Below are 19280 nucleotides of genomic sequence, written 5' to 3'. Positions count from 1 at the left end.
AGTACTAAAATACATAAATTCAGTTTTTGCAAAGGAAACAAACACCCAAATACGAGGAATAGCGAAATACGATATTCCAAAGAATCCTCTGTTGTACTGAAATGAACAGAATACTCTTAACTCAAATACAATATAATTAATGATATATGGGGCCAATCCTTTACACAGATGTTTACAGGTATGAAATAAATTAAATACAAAGACTTTCACGTCAATGTGTATTTACGACGGCTGTGTTCTTGGAAAAAAAACATTTAATTCAGAGTTCAGGTCAAGTAAGTAACTTTCTTCTCGAAAAACTATCTCACCTTGTTAACTACCTCAGAACCTTTGTCATTTAATATTTTTATTTGTGCGAATATTTGCGGAATAATAATAATCAATTCCTCAAAATAATTTTTCTTTTAAATTAATTCCAATTATCACACATTAATATCAGCAAAGAAATGAGCATCTTAAATTAGCATAAACAGGACATAATAATATTATTGTAACTATTTGTTTTCATAAACAATGTTATAAAATAAATTATTATAAAAAAAGGTACATAATATATGGAAAATTATTGGAAAAGAACATAAAACACTTACTTCTTATTGCACTTTACCGAAGTGGTTAGTATAATGATTTAATTTTCGAACGTAACCGGTTATATAAATATATACTAGCTTTCCACCCGCAGCTTCGCCCGCGCAGTCAAAGAAAAACCCGCATAGTTCCCGTTCCCGTGGGATTTCCGGGATAAAACCTATCCTATTCCCCGGGGTAAAAAGTAGCCTATGTCCTTTCTCGGGTATCAAAATATCTCTATACCAAATTTCATGCAAATTGGTTCAGTAGTTAAGGCGTGATTGAGTAACAGACAGACAGACAGAGTTACTTTCGCATTTATAATATTAGTATGGATTATATACCCTATATGTAGGGTTATCAAAGCAAATAATATTATTTTTAACTACAATAAAACAAAATATTCCAACATAGACCGGGAGATACTGACACAAAATTTCGAGTCATTTGTAACAGGATGGCGGTTCTACAGGGTTCTTAGTACGCAATGACAAAAAGAAAAATGATGGTGTGAACGCTGGTACCGGCGGCTTAGTCGCGTGGGCGTTAGTCGAACTCGTCGGAAAATAGCGAAAGTCAAACGATTTGTAACAGTATGGCACTTATTTTTCCTGTAAGTTTGAGGATCGACGAATATAAATACAAAATTTCAAAGATCTAGGTGTTGGAAATCTTCACTTATATAAATTAATAATAAATTTATTTTTCAAGTATGACAGCACTTTTTCCCCCTACTAGAAGTATGGCAAATATAATAATGGTCACATTTTATCAAATACTCTCCAAAAAGCCAAATGCAATACTGGTACAAAAAGATAGGCGAAATAAAAAAATTTTGCAGATTTTCGGCGGTATGGCGACCATTTGGAATCGTCCGAAAAGTATGGCATGGCGATTTTCGTAAATGGCTGCACGACGATGGTTACCTGTGCAAAAGTTATCTTGGTACAAATGCTTGAATAATTGTTTTTTTTAAATCAACACATTCGCGTCGGTATGGCGGGCTGTAAGTCATACCGGAAAAGTATGGCATAACACTACCGCCTACTTCTTTTTTATGGGCTATCGGTAAATTCTAAAATTTTTGTGTTACAAATCGTTTGACTTTCGCTATTTTTCCGACGAGTTCGACTAACGCCCACGCGACTAACCCACCGGTACCAGCGTTCACACCATCATTTTTCTTTTTGTCATTGCGTACTAAGACCCCTGTAGAACCGCCATCCTGTTACAAATGACTCGAAATTTTGTGTCAGTATCTCCCGGTCTAACAGTATTAACACTAGTTATAATTTATTTAACATAAATAAAATCCATAGCTCAAAACCTTCTGTGTTCTAATTTTAAAATTTTTATTCTTAAAGACGCGCAAAGCTGGCCAGCGATAAAAAAAACATAATTGAAAAAAAAAGGAAAATTCGAAATTAGAATGTGATTTGGCGCTAACATGATAATTTTGTTCTATCTATTAAGAAGAAACGTGATCTTGTGATTTTGTTGTGTCGTGTGTTTTTATTTCAATTTAAAAATTATAAGTGTTACGTACTTTGAAAAAGTGCTAATTAAATAAAATACCATCGTTGGAAAATAATGTTGTTGTCAACGGCGTATCTTCAAATAGGTACGCAAAAAACTTCACTAAGATTGTAAGTAATTCATTACAGGAAAGCTTTTTAAGGAAAAAAAATACAATTTAAAGGAAAGTAATTAATAGCAGAAAAATATTAGAAAAATTTTCAAAATTGTATCCACTCTGTACCGTGGGCCCTGTTAGAATAAATATTGAATTATGTCCTTCAATGCATAATTGCATAATATCATCGACCGTCGCGAGAATAAGTGGATGGTTTTGGGCTGTTTAAGTTAATTAATTGTTAAAAATTCTCCTTTACTAATCACTACATAGTATAAAACAAAGTCGCTTTCTCTGTCGCTATGTATGCTTAAATCTTTAAAACTACGCAACGAATTTTAACGCGGTTTTTTTTAATAGATAGAGTGATTCAAGAGTTTTAGTATATAATTTTTTAGGTTTTAGATAAAGCGGGCGAAGCCGCGGGCGGAAAGCTAGTAATATTATAAACTAGCGACCCGCCCCGGCTTCGGACGGGTGCAATGCTGATACTAAATACACTACAGAATAAAACCGGCCAAGTGCGAGTCGGGCTCGCGCACAAAGGGTTCCGTAGCAGCAAATATAATAAATTACAGTTAAATCAACCTATCTCAAAAACTATAAGAGATACTTTGATCAAACCAAAAATCGTTGAAAGAGTTAATTAGCATGCATCACCTCTATTTTTTTTAGAATTTTATACCCCGTAGTTATAAAAATAGAGGGGGGGGGACATACTTTTTACGACTTTGAGAGCTGATATCTCAAAAACCGTTCACTTTAAGAAAAATGTTTTTTAGAAAACTTTATATCATTTTAAAAGACCTTTCCATTGATACCCCACACGGGTATGTACATCGAAAAAAAAAAATTCATCCCTCAGTTACATGTATGGGGGGCCCCACCCCCAATTCTTTTTTTTACTATTTAGTGTCATATTTTTGTAGCGGTTCATACAACACATATTCCCATCAAATTTCATCACTGTAGTACTTATAGTTTCCGAGTAAATCGGCTGTGACAGACGGACAGACGGACAGACGGACAGACGGACATGACGAAACTATAAGGGTTCCGTTTTTGCCATTTTGGCTACGGAACCCTAAAAATTATTGTGAACGTTGTATAGGTATAAAAATATAGCGGCCCGCTCCGGCCTCCGGCATCGCACGGGTATAAAATACATAGCCGGGCGGCCGCAAACGCTACGTCCTGCAATTTTTAAATCTGTAATATCTTCGAAAATATTCACTTAAATCATACGGTGTAAAGGGCCATATATATTTATATTAAATGAACAATGTATCCATGGTATTTAATTGGTTAAGGATTAATGCTGTATTGGTTAAAATCGCTTCGAAAATTAGCCATTATTTGTCGTAAAAAGTAAATGACAAAAAAAAGTTATTGTGGGTTATCCATAAGAGATAGACATATACCATCGCGGACTTTTCTGTAGACCTTTTCAATGTGTATAATACTTAGTACATTATTTTGATAAAACTCGTAGGGTTCAGCCTGCGTTTGCAATGTAAGCGGAATAAATGTAATTTTTTACGACATCACATTAGAAACCTCAAAAATAACAGTACTTCTCCACTACTTAATGGATCTTATTATACATATAAACCTTCCTCTTGAATCACTCTATCTATTAAAAAAAACCGCATCAAAATCCGTTGCGTAGTTTCAAAGATTTAAGCGTACAAAGGGACATAGGGACATAGGGACAGGGAAAGCGACTTTGTTTTATACTATGTAGTGATGTGAAAGTTTGTGAGGTTGGATGTATGTGTATGTATGTTTGTTACTCTTTCACGCAAATACTACTGAACCGATTACAATGAAATTTAGCAAACTTCGATAGGTTTTATCCCGGAAATTCCACGGAAACGGGAAGTATGCAGATTTTTCTTTGAAAACGCAGAAGCCGCGGACGGAAAGCTAGTTCTTTATGATTATTGACATTAGAATAAAACTTTTGGTTTACTATGTTCTATTTAATATCCATATTTATCGCTAGTATGAACTATAACGATAGTTAGATTCGTAAATATATATACATTGCTTAGAGTACTACCTTCGTGATGAAATAACGACTTAACTACTGTGTTAAGCTATTTTGCATATTTACAAATAATTTATATCTACCTATTAGCGTACATAGATACTGAAAAATCTCTTTTTACAGTGTCAAACGTGTATTGGCTAAAATTTCATCGAATTCCAGAAGAAAATGTTTTTTAAATAGTATATTACATTAATTAGATACCTAATTTTACATTTAAATGCAATTAATTTTCACAAAATAAGGTATTTTTCAAACGGTTATCTATTAGACTACAAGCCCGCATAGGACAAAAATATGGGTCAAATGAACCACCATGGGACATATCTAGAACGATAGCAGAGCAAAAAATAATAAGATTCATCACTATGCCGTCACTTGTAAGCTGTCCAACTGAGTGCAGATGAGAATTGAAAAGTACAGGTAGACTCGGTAAATTTTGGTCATATATTTTTGTACGGCATTCTTAACCATTGATAGATCCATTAAAAATAATAAGAAACCGCTCAGTGCCGTACAAAAATGGTGGTCCACCAAGTCGGAATTTTTATTTAATTTCCGAGAGTTACCGGGGGTAAATTTGGTCATTTGACCATGTACGGCATCTGTGTCATACTATTGCTATACTGCTTTTAATCCATTATTCCGCAACGCCGTACAAAAATCATGGGGACAAGGGGAAAAAATCGAGAGTTGTAATCCCCTCTCTTTCCCCACTCCAGGGGGTCATTTGACACAACACGAAATAAATTTATTTTTAAAGTATTTTATGCATAGATAATATTTTTTCATGTGCCGTACATTTTCGTTGGTTCAAAGGGGAAAAATCTGAAAAAGAAAAAAATCCATATAACGAAATATTTGCTTTATATTTTTATAATAAAATATAAATATACATTAATATTAAGAAGCTCGAGGTGGTTAATTATCACCTTGGAAAGTCGGAGTCAGGTGGAATGGACTCCGTTAAATTGATGAACTAATAAAAAAGCTATGAACGAAAAGATGTGAATTATATGCAATCAGTCCATGAATACAGGTAAAGTCACAAGCAAATGCTAGTAATATATACATATTCAAAATGTACAAGTAAAGCGCTTTCAAATGATACCAAACACTGCATATTTATCTTAACTTTATTTTTTTACTCTGTATGTTTTGTCCGCTAGAGGGCGCCACATTAGATTTTGTGAAACCCCATATAGCCTTTAGCTAGCTGGTCGTTGGTTATCCAGTGAACAATTCAGACGCCTCTAATGATATGTCATTTGTCGAATTCTGATAAGTAGTTTAGAAGTTACGAGGGAATAGATGAACATACATACATGACCTGTAAACAACCATAACCCTCCTTTTGCTTTGCCGTAGTTGGGTAAAAATATGTTAATGCCGTACTGTATCAAATGGCCATAAAGCACTCTTAAAATTGTAGCTTTCGTCGCTTTCATCAGCCTAAAAGATGTGGTCTGCACAAAAATGTACGGCATCGTTTTTTCCTAATTTATCTATGTTAATACTATTTAAAACAACGGATAAAGTGTAGAAAACTATTATATTTCATTAATCTACGATGTTTAAACTTTAACAAAATTTCTGGTTTTGCATTTCTCTATAACTTTTTTTAGAACGGTTTCTTTTGAACGGCAATACTATACAACAATTGAATTTTACAATATCATGTTAAAAAAAAAGTTCCCGTACAGGGTCAAATGACCTTACAGCTCTTTATATCAAGAATTCGATGAAATTAAGATGATTATTGGTATACATTTAAAAGAACAATTATTTTTTGACGGCATTGCTTTTAATAGTACTTTTGAGTGCTAGATAATGTTTTGGAACCGAAGCCGTACTTAGTCAAATGACCCCCTGGAGTGGGGAAAGAGAGGGGATTGCATCTCTCGATTTTTTCCCCTTGTCCCCATGATTTTTGTACGGCGTTGCGGAATAATGGATTAAAAGCAGTATAGCAATAGTATGACACAGATGCCGTACATGGTCAAATGACCAAATTTACCCCCGGTAACTCTCGGAAATTAAATAAAAATTCCGACTTGGTGGACCACCATTTTTGTACGGCACTGAGCGGTTTCTTATTATTTTTAATGGATCTATCGATGGTTAAGAATGCCGTACAAAAATATATGACCAAAATTTACCGAGTCTACCTGTACTTTTCAATTCTCATCTGCACTCAGTTGGACAGCTTACAAGTGACGGCATAGTGATGAATCTTATTATTTTTTGCTCTGCTATCGTTCTAGATATGTCCCATGGTGGTTCATTTGACCCATATTTTTGTCCTATGCGGGCTTGTAGTCCAGCGAGCAGAAAAGCAGACGCGATCAACGCGTCCCACATTTTCGTTTAATAATTTATCATTTCTCTAATTTATTTCTATATCCAAGAGCCAGGACCTTTAATTCCATAGCTTTCACACTTACAAAATATCCGTAATTAATCTTTCTGGAGACTTATACAAAATGGAAAACGAGCGACGTCCAGGATGGCTTTCATTAATTATAAAAAGCTTTGATAACGGACATCAATCGAATGTCCGTATTTTGATATGATTTCAAAAATATCTCTCGAAAGCGCTCCGTGCTCGAAATGAATGAATTCCGGATTATTTTGCCAATATTACCTCAAAGGGAAATATTGAGTTTTTTATTATTTGTCCGAGTTGCCTTCATCTAGTTATTTCTATTTACTTATTAAAGGATAATATTTATAGACGGTCATTGGAAAGTGCCTTTAAATTTTCAATATAGTTTGTCGATGATTATGATTGTTTAATTAAAATATGTATACTGACTAATAGCAATTTAGTAATAAGGTACTTGTTTTAAATTAATTTGGCCTTGTGTTAAGTGTAAGTTTGCGATGTAGTATCTTTTACATTCTGAGCTCTATTCCCATAGCAATAAGCGTGTATCTGTTGCAGGCAGGCGCTGTCGAACGGCACGCTGTGGCTGGCCCCGTTCTCAGCGGCGCAGTACCGCAGCGACGTGCACGCGGCCGTGTACCGCTGCCGCGCGGCCGCCAGCGTCGGGACCATACTGTCCCGGGATATGCGGGTGGATGCTGGTAAATACATCCTTGCTTATATTATAAATGCGAATGTTTGTGAGAATGGATGTATAAAACTTTACAGTAATATAGGTCTTTCATGCTAAAATAATCTAATCGTATCTGTGGCACATGAGGCTATGGCTGTTATGAGAACTGAGGCTATATTTAAGCATATTGGTATTTATCTTCCTATTGATATTAAAAGTGCGAGGGTAGCTCTGTTTCTTTAATAAGATCCGCAGAAAGGTCGATGAATTTTGATATCAAAATTTAATTTTAGATAAGAAGGAACATGAGCCTCTCTTGTGAAAATAAAAGTTATTAAGTGTTATATGGGTCGGAAATATATTTTAGGAACGAATATCCCGTAGAGTTTTGTATGAGGTTAAGCCGGAGGCAAAAGCTAAAAAGAAGTATAGATGCTATAACTTAATTCGGATTTAATACAAATTTAATTTAATAAGTAACAATTTAGTGTATATGAAACTTGATAACAATAATCGTTGATAATAATACTTTAGGCACATTGTAAATTAACAACCAACTGAATTGAGATTAAAAAAAAATATTTTTAGGAATCATAATCATTAATGTAATAAAAAAATTATATCTGTCTTCTAACAATACCGAAAAATGATTAATTCGTTAATAATAAGTAGTGGTTAGGGAGCCAGGTGCAAATTTGGTTAACTATTTCCTCTCAAGAGATAATTCGTCAGACGCATGAGAGTATAGTATTATAAAGCCTCGTGAACGTCAGCTGGCGCTCGGTTGGGGGGGTGCCTCCCACGCACATACGAAAAAAAATACATTCATTCATTCATTTCCTCTCAGCTAAAAATTTGTCAAATTGTAGCTAACCCAATATCTCAACGAAAAAAAATAGTCAGCTGGTTACAACATGGTGTATTATACGTCAGCTGGTGTCTCGAACATGAAAGTTAAATTTAAAGAAAAATTTATTTTCCGTTATTTCCTCTCAAACAAAAATTTACCTGATGATACCTTATATGTAACTGTGGATAAATATATATGTCAGCTGGCTGTATCTTGGTGGGAAAACCGTCAGCTGATACGGGAGGCTACAACCGCTCTTCCCCCCAACCGAGCTCCAGCTGACGTTCACGAGGCTTCATAATACTATACTTTGATGCATTTTACTAATTACCGCTTGAGAGGAACTTGGTCATAAAATCTGCTGCTGGCTCCCGGACCATAGCCTGGTAGAGCTTTATTTATAAAACTGCCTGTAACATAAACTTCATCAATTTTCAAATTCGTCACCGGATATTTATAGTTATAGAGCAACAATAATTTGGAAAATCCAAAAGAGCACGCCTCATAATTTTTTTTCAATAAATATTTATTATTTTTGTTTATTTAATAACAATTAAACCACATCGAATCAGACCCTGAAAAATGAAAGGGTTCTATTCCTGAGCATACTCAAGCGTAAGAGAAAAAAAAGACTCGATTAGTAAAGTATTTCGGTCGCTATCGTGTTAACAAGAAAAAGGATCCGCACATACAGACACACGGACGTCCAAGACAGAACTTTTTTAAACTGTTTTTTAACTAGTTTAAATAACAAAAATGACATCAAAAATATCATGAACGTTAAAAATAGTGTTTTTTCTTAATATGTGTGTGTATGTATTATCTTACAAGTGCAATGTATGATACATAAAGACATTTGCACGCCTCATAAGCGAAGCGTTGAGGTGGGTACTACTGTCACTTCGCGCAAAACATCTGATTTTTCAAACTTAAAATGTCTTTATGTATCATACATTGCACTTGTAAGATAATACATACACACACATATTAAGAAAAAACACTATTTTTAACGTTCATGATATTTTTGATGTCATTTTTGTTATTTAAACTAGTTAAAAAACAGTTTAAAAAAGTTCTGTCTTGGACGTCCGTGTGTCTGTATGTGCGGATCCTTTTTCTTGTTAACACGATAGCGACCGAAATACTTTACTAATCGAGTCTTTTTTTTACTCTTACGCTTGAGTATGCTCAGGAATAGAACCCTTTCATTTTTCAGGGTCTGATTCGATGTGGTTTAATTGTTATTAAATAAATAAAAATAATAATTAATAAATATTTATTAAAAAAAAATTATGAGGCGTGCACTTTTGGATTTTCCAAATTATTTAAGTTTGAAAAATCAGATGTTTTGCGCGAAGTGACAGTAGTACCCACCTCAACGCTTCGCTTATGAGGCGTGCAAAAAGGTCGTTGAATATCTAGAATGTTTAAAGTTGAAGAAAATAATTCGACAGAGTATGAGTATTTCGATCGTCGATTCCATTAGCGGACGTCACAAAGGCGATATCGAAGGCTCAATCAAAGGTTTACGACTGGAGCCTCTTCCATAAAGATTCCCATTTGCATTCGAACCAAACGATTCACGCCTGAGACCTCAGCGGTCAAGTGCCTCCATCCGCACGGGATTTACACACTTCACGCAAGGGAAAACGGGATATTTTCGTTTGTCAATGGTAAGTTATTCAAAGGGTTCGAAGGATGATGTGATCGGGCTTCAATACTTCATTTCTTGAAGGTTTTCATCCCACTTGACTTTGACGCAATGTCGAGATGATTCTTTTGAATGTGTTCCCGCAATTTTGTTATATTTGAGCTGTATTTCAGTGAATATCACTTGAAAGTAATTTTAAAGCTTTAAAGCTTTGAGCTCCTTGAAACACATACTTTACTTATCGTTCTTAACATTAACGAACAAATATCAATAAATCGCAACTTTCTTTTTGTTACGTCAAATATTTTAAGTGAATAATCTTATCTAAGTATATCACTTTCGAGTAGACTTTGTTAGTTGAGATGGATGAACCTTGACGTTAATTAATTGTTTGCGAGATTAGACTTATCATTCAGCAATTAGATCTGAAAGGCGTTAAAGCTAGTCATCGTGACTGAAGCACTATATTGTTAGGGTTTTCCTCACAAATGTATGGTTTTAATTTACTAGAAATATTTATCACTATGCACACATAATGTTTCCAATAGTAAAAACGTGAATTAATTTCTATTATCTATAACTTTGTACATATTAAAACACTTGGGTTGTCGGTCAACATGTTTGTACCGCACAGTTTGAACGACAAACCCGGCCATTGTTCGGTAATCCGTACTTACAGAGATATCTCGATACTACCTTTTAGCAGACAATGGGCCCTCATGACAAACAAACCCTGAACCTGTCCCTTTGATTCGGTACTTTTCTTCGCTATAATTGCTCGTCTTTCTATGCTTCAATTTTTGTTTTTATGCTGGATAGGATTCGGATTTATGGATCCTGAATTTTACCTATGTACAAATAAAGTAGTTGAAAATTATATAAACATCGTGTTTACACTGAGAAAACTAATGAGACAAAGTGAAAATAAAATGGACATAGAATATAAGGTTCCGTGTCCAATACTTACTAGCAATAAAGCAAATATATTTCAGCCTTGTTTGATTTCAATAAAAAAGTGACTCAATGTATATCAAATGTTTAGTAAAATCGAAATGATAAGAATAATGTTATGAACTACCCTTATTCACAAAAACATTCATGTACCCAAGAGCATGCAAGATAATAATATGACAAATGTTTTTAGCGTCGAAATCGAGAAAAAATATACTTTAAATTAATGTCCAATAATTTAAAACTATGGTTACTTATTTGAACGTGGATACATTCATTAATAAGTCGGCAAGAAAAATATTATACAATTTTTATCACAGGTTAAGAAAAAAATACGTACAAAATATTTCGATTCTGATTTTAATGATGTGACACGATATTTATCATTCCCTACCTTTTGCTTGTAAATGGAAGCGGCGCTGAATGATTGATTGTTATAAAATCTCGCTGGCAATAATGAAGTCCTCGACATTATAGCAAGTTCAATAACAGATTTACCGACGCGTCACAAAGGATGACAAGTGGACAGACTGCTGACGTCATTGAGTGCACATGAAATTTGCATGCTCGCTCTCAGTCGACTGATCTCTGAGTATGTGCAAAAATTTCTCTTTGTGATACGGAAATAGCATTTTTCATGGAGGTATTCGATATTAACTTGAGAATATATAACTTACATTCCTGCTGGATTTAGAGATCTGCGACATAAGCCTCAAGATTATTTTATTTTCAAAGAGAATTTTGATAAAATGTTAATATTCATACACCTATGTCAAACAGTAATCAGCTGATGTACTCCAGTACTCACCCCTTTTTTATTTGATTTAATTTTATAAAGTTCAAATCGACTGTTCCCGTTTTGTTTTGAGGCCTACTCAATCACAAATATCATGAAGTTTTTGAGGTAAATTTAAAATGAAATATCGCAAAACGTTGTAGAGACTGTCGCCTACATTGTTTTCAATCTAAAATATTTCTCTTCCAATATCCGGGTTCAGTCGCACAAAATAAATCCATTCATCTTCACGAAAAACACGTTTTTAATTCTAAGCGATTTATTCGACAAACAGAATGAAATTGGTATTCAAAATAAAGTGATTATTTCAAGATGGCGGCTGACAATTGGCGCGAAATGAGGAATTGAGAAGTTCGACCCTTTCAAATAAACAGTTTAATAGACAGGGAGTTGTAAATATTTGTTCGCAAACATTGAGTTAAAGTAAACAGTTATTATTAGATATACCTACAAATATACAAAATAGACGAAAGTCCTCCAACTATAAAATTAACCTCCCCAAGATTTAATATCAATGTGATGATAAATTAGTTCTAGTCTTAGATATCATTGACAATGTAACTATTATAGATATTATCCTTCAATTGATCAGTTGGATCAAAGATAAATTTTGTTTTACGCTGATAGTAGAAAGTAATAATTAATCTTTACTAATATTATAAAGCTGAAGAGTTTGTTTGTTTGAACGCGCTAATCTCGGGAACTACTGGTCCGATTTGAAAAATTATTTCGGTGTTAGATAGCTCATTTATCGAGGAAACTATATACCATCACGCTACGACCAACAGGAGAGGAGCCACGGGGGTGAAACCACGCGGAGCGGCTAGTTAATTATAAATCAATAGGTAATTAAAATTTGAAATTATTATAATAATTATAGAGAGAAAAAAAGCATATCATATCGAGTAATCCAATCGAAACGCAAAATAAATTACCGATAATGGAAAACATAAAATACGATTAATACATAATCGCTTCCATTATGACGATTAAAGTACAAATACAATAACCCGGCCATTACCAATACCGCCGTCAAACTTTTAATCCCAAACTACAACCATAATGTGCGCTCGATCGGCTTACATGCTGTCCGTCCGTCACTTAATCCCGTCAAAGTAAGCCGGTGACGAGGGAAATCAGCCCGCGCGTTTATTATTCATGGCGACCAGCGCGCCGCTTCATTATGACCATCGGGCCCACTGGGCTTGTCATTGTCATCCCACTTTTGGGTTCTGCGGCCAGCTTTTACTGTGCCCACTTTTGCTACATGCGCTGCATGTTGCTGTGGTGACTAGGTTGAGAAATTCAGTTTTGAACTTTTTTGCCACCGTATTAAATTATATTACACAATGTTACTTACTAGGAACTTGCTGAACTTATTAGAAGCTGAGGCCATTTTTTGATATTTATATTTTAAAAATCAGTAAATCTAATTGCTGTTTATTTTTATTTTTTTAGTTACCACTTAATAAGTGACTTTAGACCATAAGAATATTAATGTGACTTTTGCTGTTTTAAAAATGTTATGTTATTTTTACTTTAATTTTAAAATTCTATAGATACCGACCATAACGTAAATATTTAAAAGCTACCTGATATTCTAATTTCTAACTACATTATGATCCAATAAAAACAGTTTCCAGTGGAGCAGTTCCCGTAATTGGCGAACAGCCGACACTTACTCCAAGCGATACGTGCTATGATTCACAACGCGCCCTCTTTATCCGTAATTGTTTGATGTTTCATGTTTCGTCTTTGAACACTTTATTTTCACACATCGGAGGTTCGAATATGAAATTCTATTTTTGTATGAGCTTTTATTGAGGAGGTTAATTCAAATGTATTCTGAAATCAATATAAAACTAGGGATTATTTTTTTCAGTGATTTGATTTATAATAATGCGGTCGATATAACGTCGTATCTTCTAAGAATTGTAAATGATTGATTGGGAAATTCGATACGAGAAGTTTTTTCCAAATTAAATTCTTATCTTCCATTCTTCCTAGTATCATACTCCCAACGATCAGCCTGGTTTTTGGTAATCAATTTTGCTTCGCCAAAATCCATCATTAAGGTCGAAAATTGAATGAAACAGCGTGCTACGTCACGTACACACCACGAAGGTGAATGCCTCAGTTCAGGATTAATATCATCCAAAATGTCAACATGCTTCCACCGACACTTGATAGTTAGATGTAATTAATTATTGGGTGACAGCGTACCGAGTTACGAATTAGACGAAGGACCGCACAGTAATTCAGTTGCCGGCGGGAACTTCTCCAATTAAATATGTGATACATGGTTGACGGGTAAACTAAAAGGACTTAATGAATCTTGTACTTAATATGTATATTCCGTTGTATACTGGTGTTTATTAAAATGAAATAAATAAGTTTCAACTAGTTGAAGTAAAACTTCTTTAGGCGCGACTAGGGAGTAACTCAGATTTTTTTTCTGACGGAAGTAACGCTGTGTAGTTTCCGCCATTTAAAAATAATAATTCTGATTGGTTGTAAGTATACCTATGTCATATACATACTACACGCTTCTTGACTTATACGCCAGCTAGTGGCAAATATCATAATCAATTAGGATTATTTATTTTCAAATTTTCAAACGGATCAATTGTGAATAGCAAAGTGAATGAAAAATTCAACAGTTTTAAAAACATTATTTTAAATTGCAAAATTTTTTGAAAATCTCTAAATATACTTGTTTATTTATTACTTTTAAAATAAGTAAATTAAAAATAAATTTTCTGACAATTGCGACATTTTATAATAGGTATTCAATAACAAGGTTATATTGACATACGTGCGTTTTACTTCAATCGCGCGTAAAGGTTACACGCACACACTTTTTTTCAACTGAACTGTATGTATAAAATATTATATTAGTATATCAGTAAGTTATAAGTTCTGTTTCAGTCATTTTTATTCTTCTGGAAAGAAACAATTAGTTTTTTATTTATTTACTAGCACAATCACGAAATGAATCACGCATTTGTTCCCCAGTAATGGACGTGGCATGGGAGGTGCGAGCGCAGGCGACGCACGGCGTGGCGGGCGGCGTGGCGCTGCTGAGCTGCACCGCGCCGCCCAGCGTGCGCCCGCACCTCACCGTCACCGGCTGGTTCCGGGATGGCGCACTGCTCTCCTCCATCGATGGGGACACTGGTAAGTGAAAACACGTATAAGACAATATAACGAAGAGGTTGCATGCAGAAATAAGTATAATAGCAGTAAGTTTTCGATTTGAACGTAGTACTGAATGTCATATTATTATGAAGTCATAAAGGCCGCATCAAAAGAGTTAAAATTTCACTGAATCCATGTATTACGCAAGCCGTTTTATATATAACACTTTCAAATGTACCTTTTACACTAAATGTTATTAAGAATTGATCCCTCAACAGCATCATTTAAATGAGCAATAATGAGCCTTCCGCCCCGAGCTGTGTGCTCATACCGTTGATTGATAAATGAACAACAATAATCGCGCAATAAACTACGAGCTTAACATATCGATATCATTTTGGAGACTCGCCAACGCTTCCACAGAGTATAAATTCCAAATTAATTTCTCTTTCGCTATTGCTTGGGATATTGATGGATAGTTTAATATTATAATGTGATAGGTTGCGACGTTAAGTGGCATAATTTGCCAATTAGCACAAAGCGATGGTAAAAAATTGCCAAGCTTCGACTGGGTAGTGAGAAATAATATTAAAGTTATAAAAATAATATTGAAAGCCTTCTTCTTGCTATGTTGTTGCATGTAGTACCTAGTCTTACAATAATTCAAAATATAGCATCATCAAATTAAAAACTATTTTTAAAAAGGCATACAGCAAAGCATTAAAAAGCGCACCATTCCCTAAAGAATTTGGAATTCTCCCGAAGGGCGAGATTATTGCCCAGGGAGGGTGCGAATTAAGAATTTTTCCTACAAAGCTGTCCACGACAGAAACAAGGCTTTATGAGTTTTAATTCTCTCGATTGGATGAAGAAATTCAATTAACTTTCTCGTTTTGGATTCGCTGTTTTCAATCTCATAGCCGACTATTGGGAAATTATTAAATTCGGCTTATTGTAAATAATGGACAATTGTGTTTTTTTAATGAAAATAATTTTATTTGTGCGTAACGAGCATACGATGGTTATTACAGCAGTATACAGTTGCCGCCGTGTTATGTATGTTTTTAATATGCAGCATTTTAAAATATGTATCGTAATAAAAACATAAAATGAAAATGTTCCCTTGCAAATTTATCAGACAATTTATGTGTACTGAAAAAAATACATTTTATAACCGGTAGCAGATTGCTTCGTCAATTAAGTAAAAATAAAAATGATTAACTGCTAAAATTAAACAAATTATAAAAAAAATACGTCTTCGACCTGGTTCGTATCGACAATAACAGTTAGAAATATTAAAAATATCTTTTGCGAATCCACTACATGCCTTCAGATAAATGGTGAGGTTGAATCGACAGCTAGAAGAAAGACAAAAATGGTTACGAAGAAGAAACTTGTAGTGGAAAATTTACAGTAACCGTAAAAAAGATAGAGTAAATCAACGTGTTTGAATAATTCTTAATTAATAGTGAATAATTATAATGATATAACAAAATCATTTCAGAACAAATTGCGTGTTAAAAAAACTATAGTCCCGTGCAATAACGGTCCCTTTTTAAGCATTAAAAAATATTTTTGCGTTTATTTTTCCTCAGCAAGTTTTATGTGGTAAAAATTAACACAATAAGCCGGATATGGAATTGAATAGAATGACGCTGAGCTTGTAATTGAATAAAATCTGCGGTTTATTTATAGTCTTTATTAATATAATAATTAGTCAAAAATACTTTTTTCTCAAATATAAATCGGTTATAATAATTTTTGGCGAAGTGGTTTGCATTATGTTCAGTTTCAACTGAACTGTTGATGAATGAATGCTTTAATGTTCTGAATTCAGATGCTACAATTTATTTGGTTTAATTGTCGACACGATAAGCGCAGTGGCAGTAATATCTTTTGCACCGTTATTATATTGTAATTGCTCATCTTTAAAAGTTATCGTTAATTACGGCTATAATTTTTGTAGTTTTCTGAATGGTTTCGTCTCGTTTGTTGAAATTTTAAATTAAATTTGAACGTTGTTTTTAAATGTAACGTTTTTAATTTATACATTGTTATAATAATATGAGCACTTTTATTCATCCCATTCCATACATACGAAATTATAAAGGTTATTCTCATTTTTATTACTATACTGATTTAATTTGAAACCTTCGAAAGCCGGTAACATTCTCTCAAAAGTCATAACTCTGTGAATACTTTAGGCAGCTGTGGTGATCACCTCTTCAGGTGGTCCACGTCCAAAAAATAATAATAAATGAGTCTTTGATAATAATACTACATTCATCACAGCAACTGATAGTCTCAAACGATAGAATTGACATAGTTTTACTTCAATTACTCGCTCTTCCATGGCTCCCAACATCTAGCGGGAATATATTTTATTTTCCCGTTCGTTTCACTGCCAATAAGCATCAAATAGAAAACTCTTGAGAGAAAAGCTTATGTTTACGAGACGACAGTAAAAATAAAATGAGATAAGTTTACTATACACTGGGCAAGATAAAATCAAATGTATTTTTCAGTTGTCTTTCAGCTAAAATAATTATGGTGCTAAAATGATAAAAAAATTAACTTCATAAAAGTAATAAAGTCTCTTATTCTCAAATTGGAATCAGTGCTATCTTGCATAAACTTGAAAATTGCTAACCATGAACGAACAACATGACCGAATTGATGCTATGATATCTAATACATTAAAATAATTAATGATTATCAATGTAGGTTTTATGAGAAATCAATTCATTCGCTCTGCTAACGCCATAGGGCCAATTCACATATTATTTTATATCCAAATTTTTAAGCCCTTAACTCAGTGTGTTCCACGCCTTATGTGCTTCAAGACTTAGAATAAGCAGAACGAATTAGATTTAAAAGTTTCGACAGAGAGACGTTAATGCAAGTTTAATGTCCACTCGGAAGATGTCCAGGGTTATGACACTAATTAATGGCGGAACTTTTATTTAGAAGATCAGCATTTTTTTGAGATAAACATTTTCTTTTAAATCTGCTCACAGTTCCATTGAAGGAGCTGAGCGTCTTAAGGGCAAGAAACGAAAAGAGACTTTTTTCGACATTTGCCTTTCGAATAGCAAAAGAAAATTGTAATTAATTTAATGATCACATTTTAGAAGACGGCAGACGATGATAAGAAAAATAAAAATTTGAAGAATTTTGTTACAAAATATATTTTGAACACCAAATGTTTATATCGCTTATTATAATTTTCTTTTAATATTGATTATTTTTCCGACCCAAATATCGACCAATAGAATTGCACCATTCGACGTCACGTGGTACAACCTACATGGTATTATACTGATAATTTTTTGAAAATTTTCTCTGGTCGTTGACGTCAAACTGACAGGTTCAATTCAATTGTGAAATTATTGGCTGACATTTGGGACGGAAAAATAATCTCCTGAATACCACACACGAGCTTCAAAATTATCTGGCATTTCCCTCAAGGTTCCCTGCAAACAAATAAAGTCGTCAAGTTTTTCAGGAAAAATCACTCATTTGTTTGCAACGAACCTATCGGAAAATACCCGATAATTTTGAAGATCTTGTGGTATTATAAGTGAAAAATCTTTCGAGTGACATAGTTACGTCGCGTAGATATTGTTTAACGGAATATAGAGACATCATGCAATTTGCTCGATTGTTTTCCTACGTCATATAAACAGGTCCTATTAATTTGTGCCAAAAGTCTAACGTCTATTTAAATGAAGATACACCAGGAAAATAAAGCTCGCGACAAAAGCAACTAATTACCCAATTAGTGGCGATGAGTCGGAGCGGAACGTTATAATGATGTGTCGACAATATGGCCTTATTGACTATCAGTTTGTTGAGTTTTCACTTCTTTGTGAAGACAATTGCGTTTTATAAGGATTCGTCTAGTTTCCGTTTGAATAAATGAATTGATTTGAATTGTAGACAATTGAACATTCAGTAATTAACTTGTTGTTAGTGAGGAGTCTGCGTTAGTTTATACAGCAATAATGATGGAGGTATCCGTTTGTAGATAGTTACCTATACTCGTACACTATGTTTACTTTATTTACTTAAACTACAAAGCGTGTTTAGTATTAAAGAGTAACAAAACTTCATACATTCTTACAAACTTTCGCGTTTGTAATATAAGTAGGAAGTCCGCCCGGTTAAAACAATTTTATTAAAGCGTGTTTTTTTTCATATTCACTACCGAAAAATATCAATGAAAGAAATGTTGTAACTCAATTACGTAAAAGGTCAAACAAATTTATATGTAATTTATTTTATAGCTTAGGATAACACACGGGATACTTTTTAACCCCGCTTCATCCTACGCAAATGGAAAGGGGCTTTTATATAAAATTACGTCAGTTTAATAAAATAAAACAATTACTCCATTGAAAAGTTACCTTTGGGGTTGCATTTTTTAGAGGACGCAATTTTATTTTTTTGATGTGTAGGGGGGGTCAGTATGAAGCTATCACCAAGTTTGTGGGGTCGCCACCCTTGTCCCACGGCCGCCATCTTGAAAATAGCGGTTGATATGGTTTTTACGATATATCTCATAAACTATTTATTTGATGAA

The 19280-nt window shown here is 33.9% G+C and overlaps 1 protein-coding gene across 1 annotated transcript in view; it reads left to right on the top strand.

Moving 5' to 3' along the window:
* LOC149908149 (cell adhesion molecule Dscam2-like) overlaps nucleotides 1-19280 on the top strand; it is a 52115-nt gene that overhangs the window by 10503 nt on the left and 22332 nt on the right. The window contains exons 3-4 of the mRNA XM_090102669.1: nucleotides 7198-7340; nucleotides 14576-14737. Of these exons, the coding sequence (XP_089958795.1) occupies nucleotides 7198-7340; nucleotides 14576-14737 (305 nt within the window). The remainder of the gene's footprint in view (nucleotides 1-7197; nucleotides 7341-14575; nucleotides 14738-19280) is intronic.

This window comes from Colias eurytheme, chromosome 6, assembly GCF_061535395.1.
Source record: "Colias eurytheme isolate Ceu_HAF_F1 chromosome 6, ilColEury1 Martin Lab GWU primary, whole genome shotgun sequence".
NCBI lineage: Eukaryota > Metazoa > Arthropoda > Insecta > Lepidoptera > Pieridae > Colias > Colias eurytheme.
This window is presented reverse-complemented; position numbering and strand designations above follow the sequence as displayed.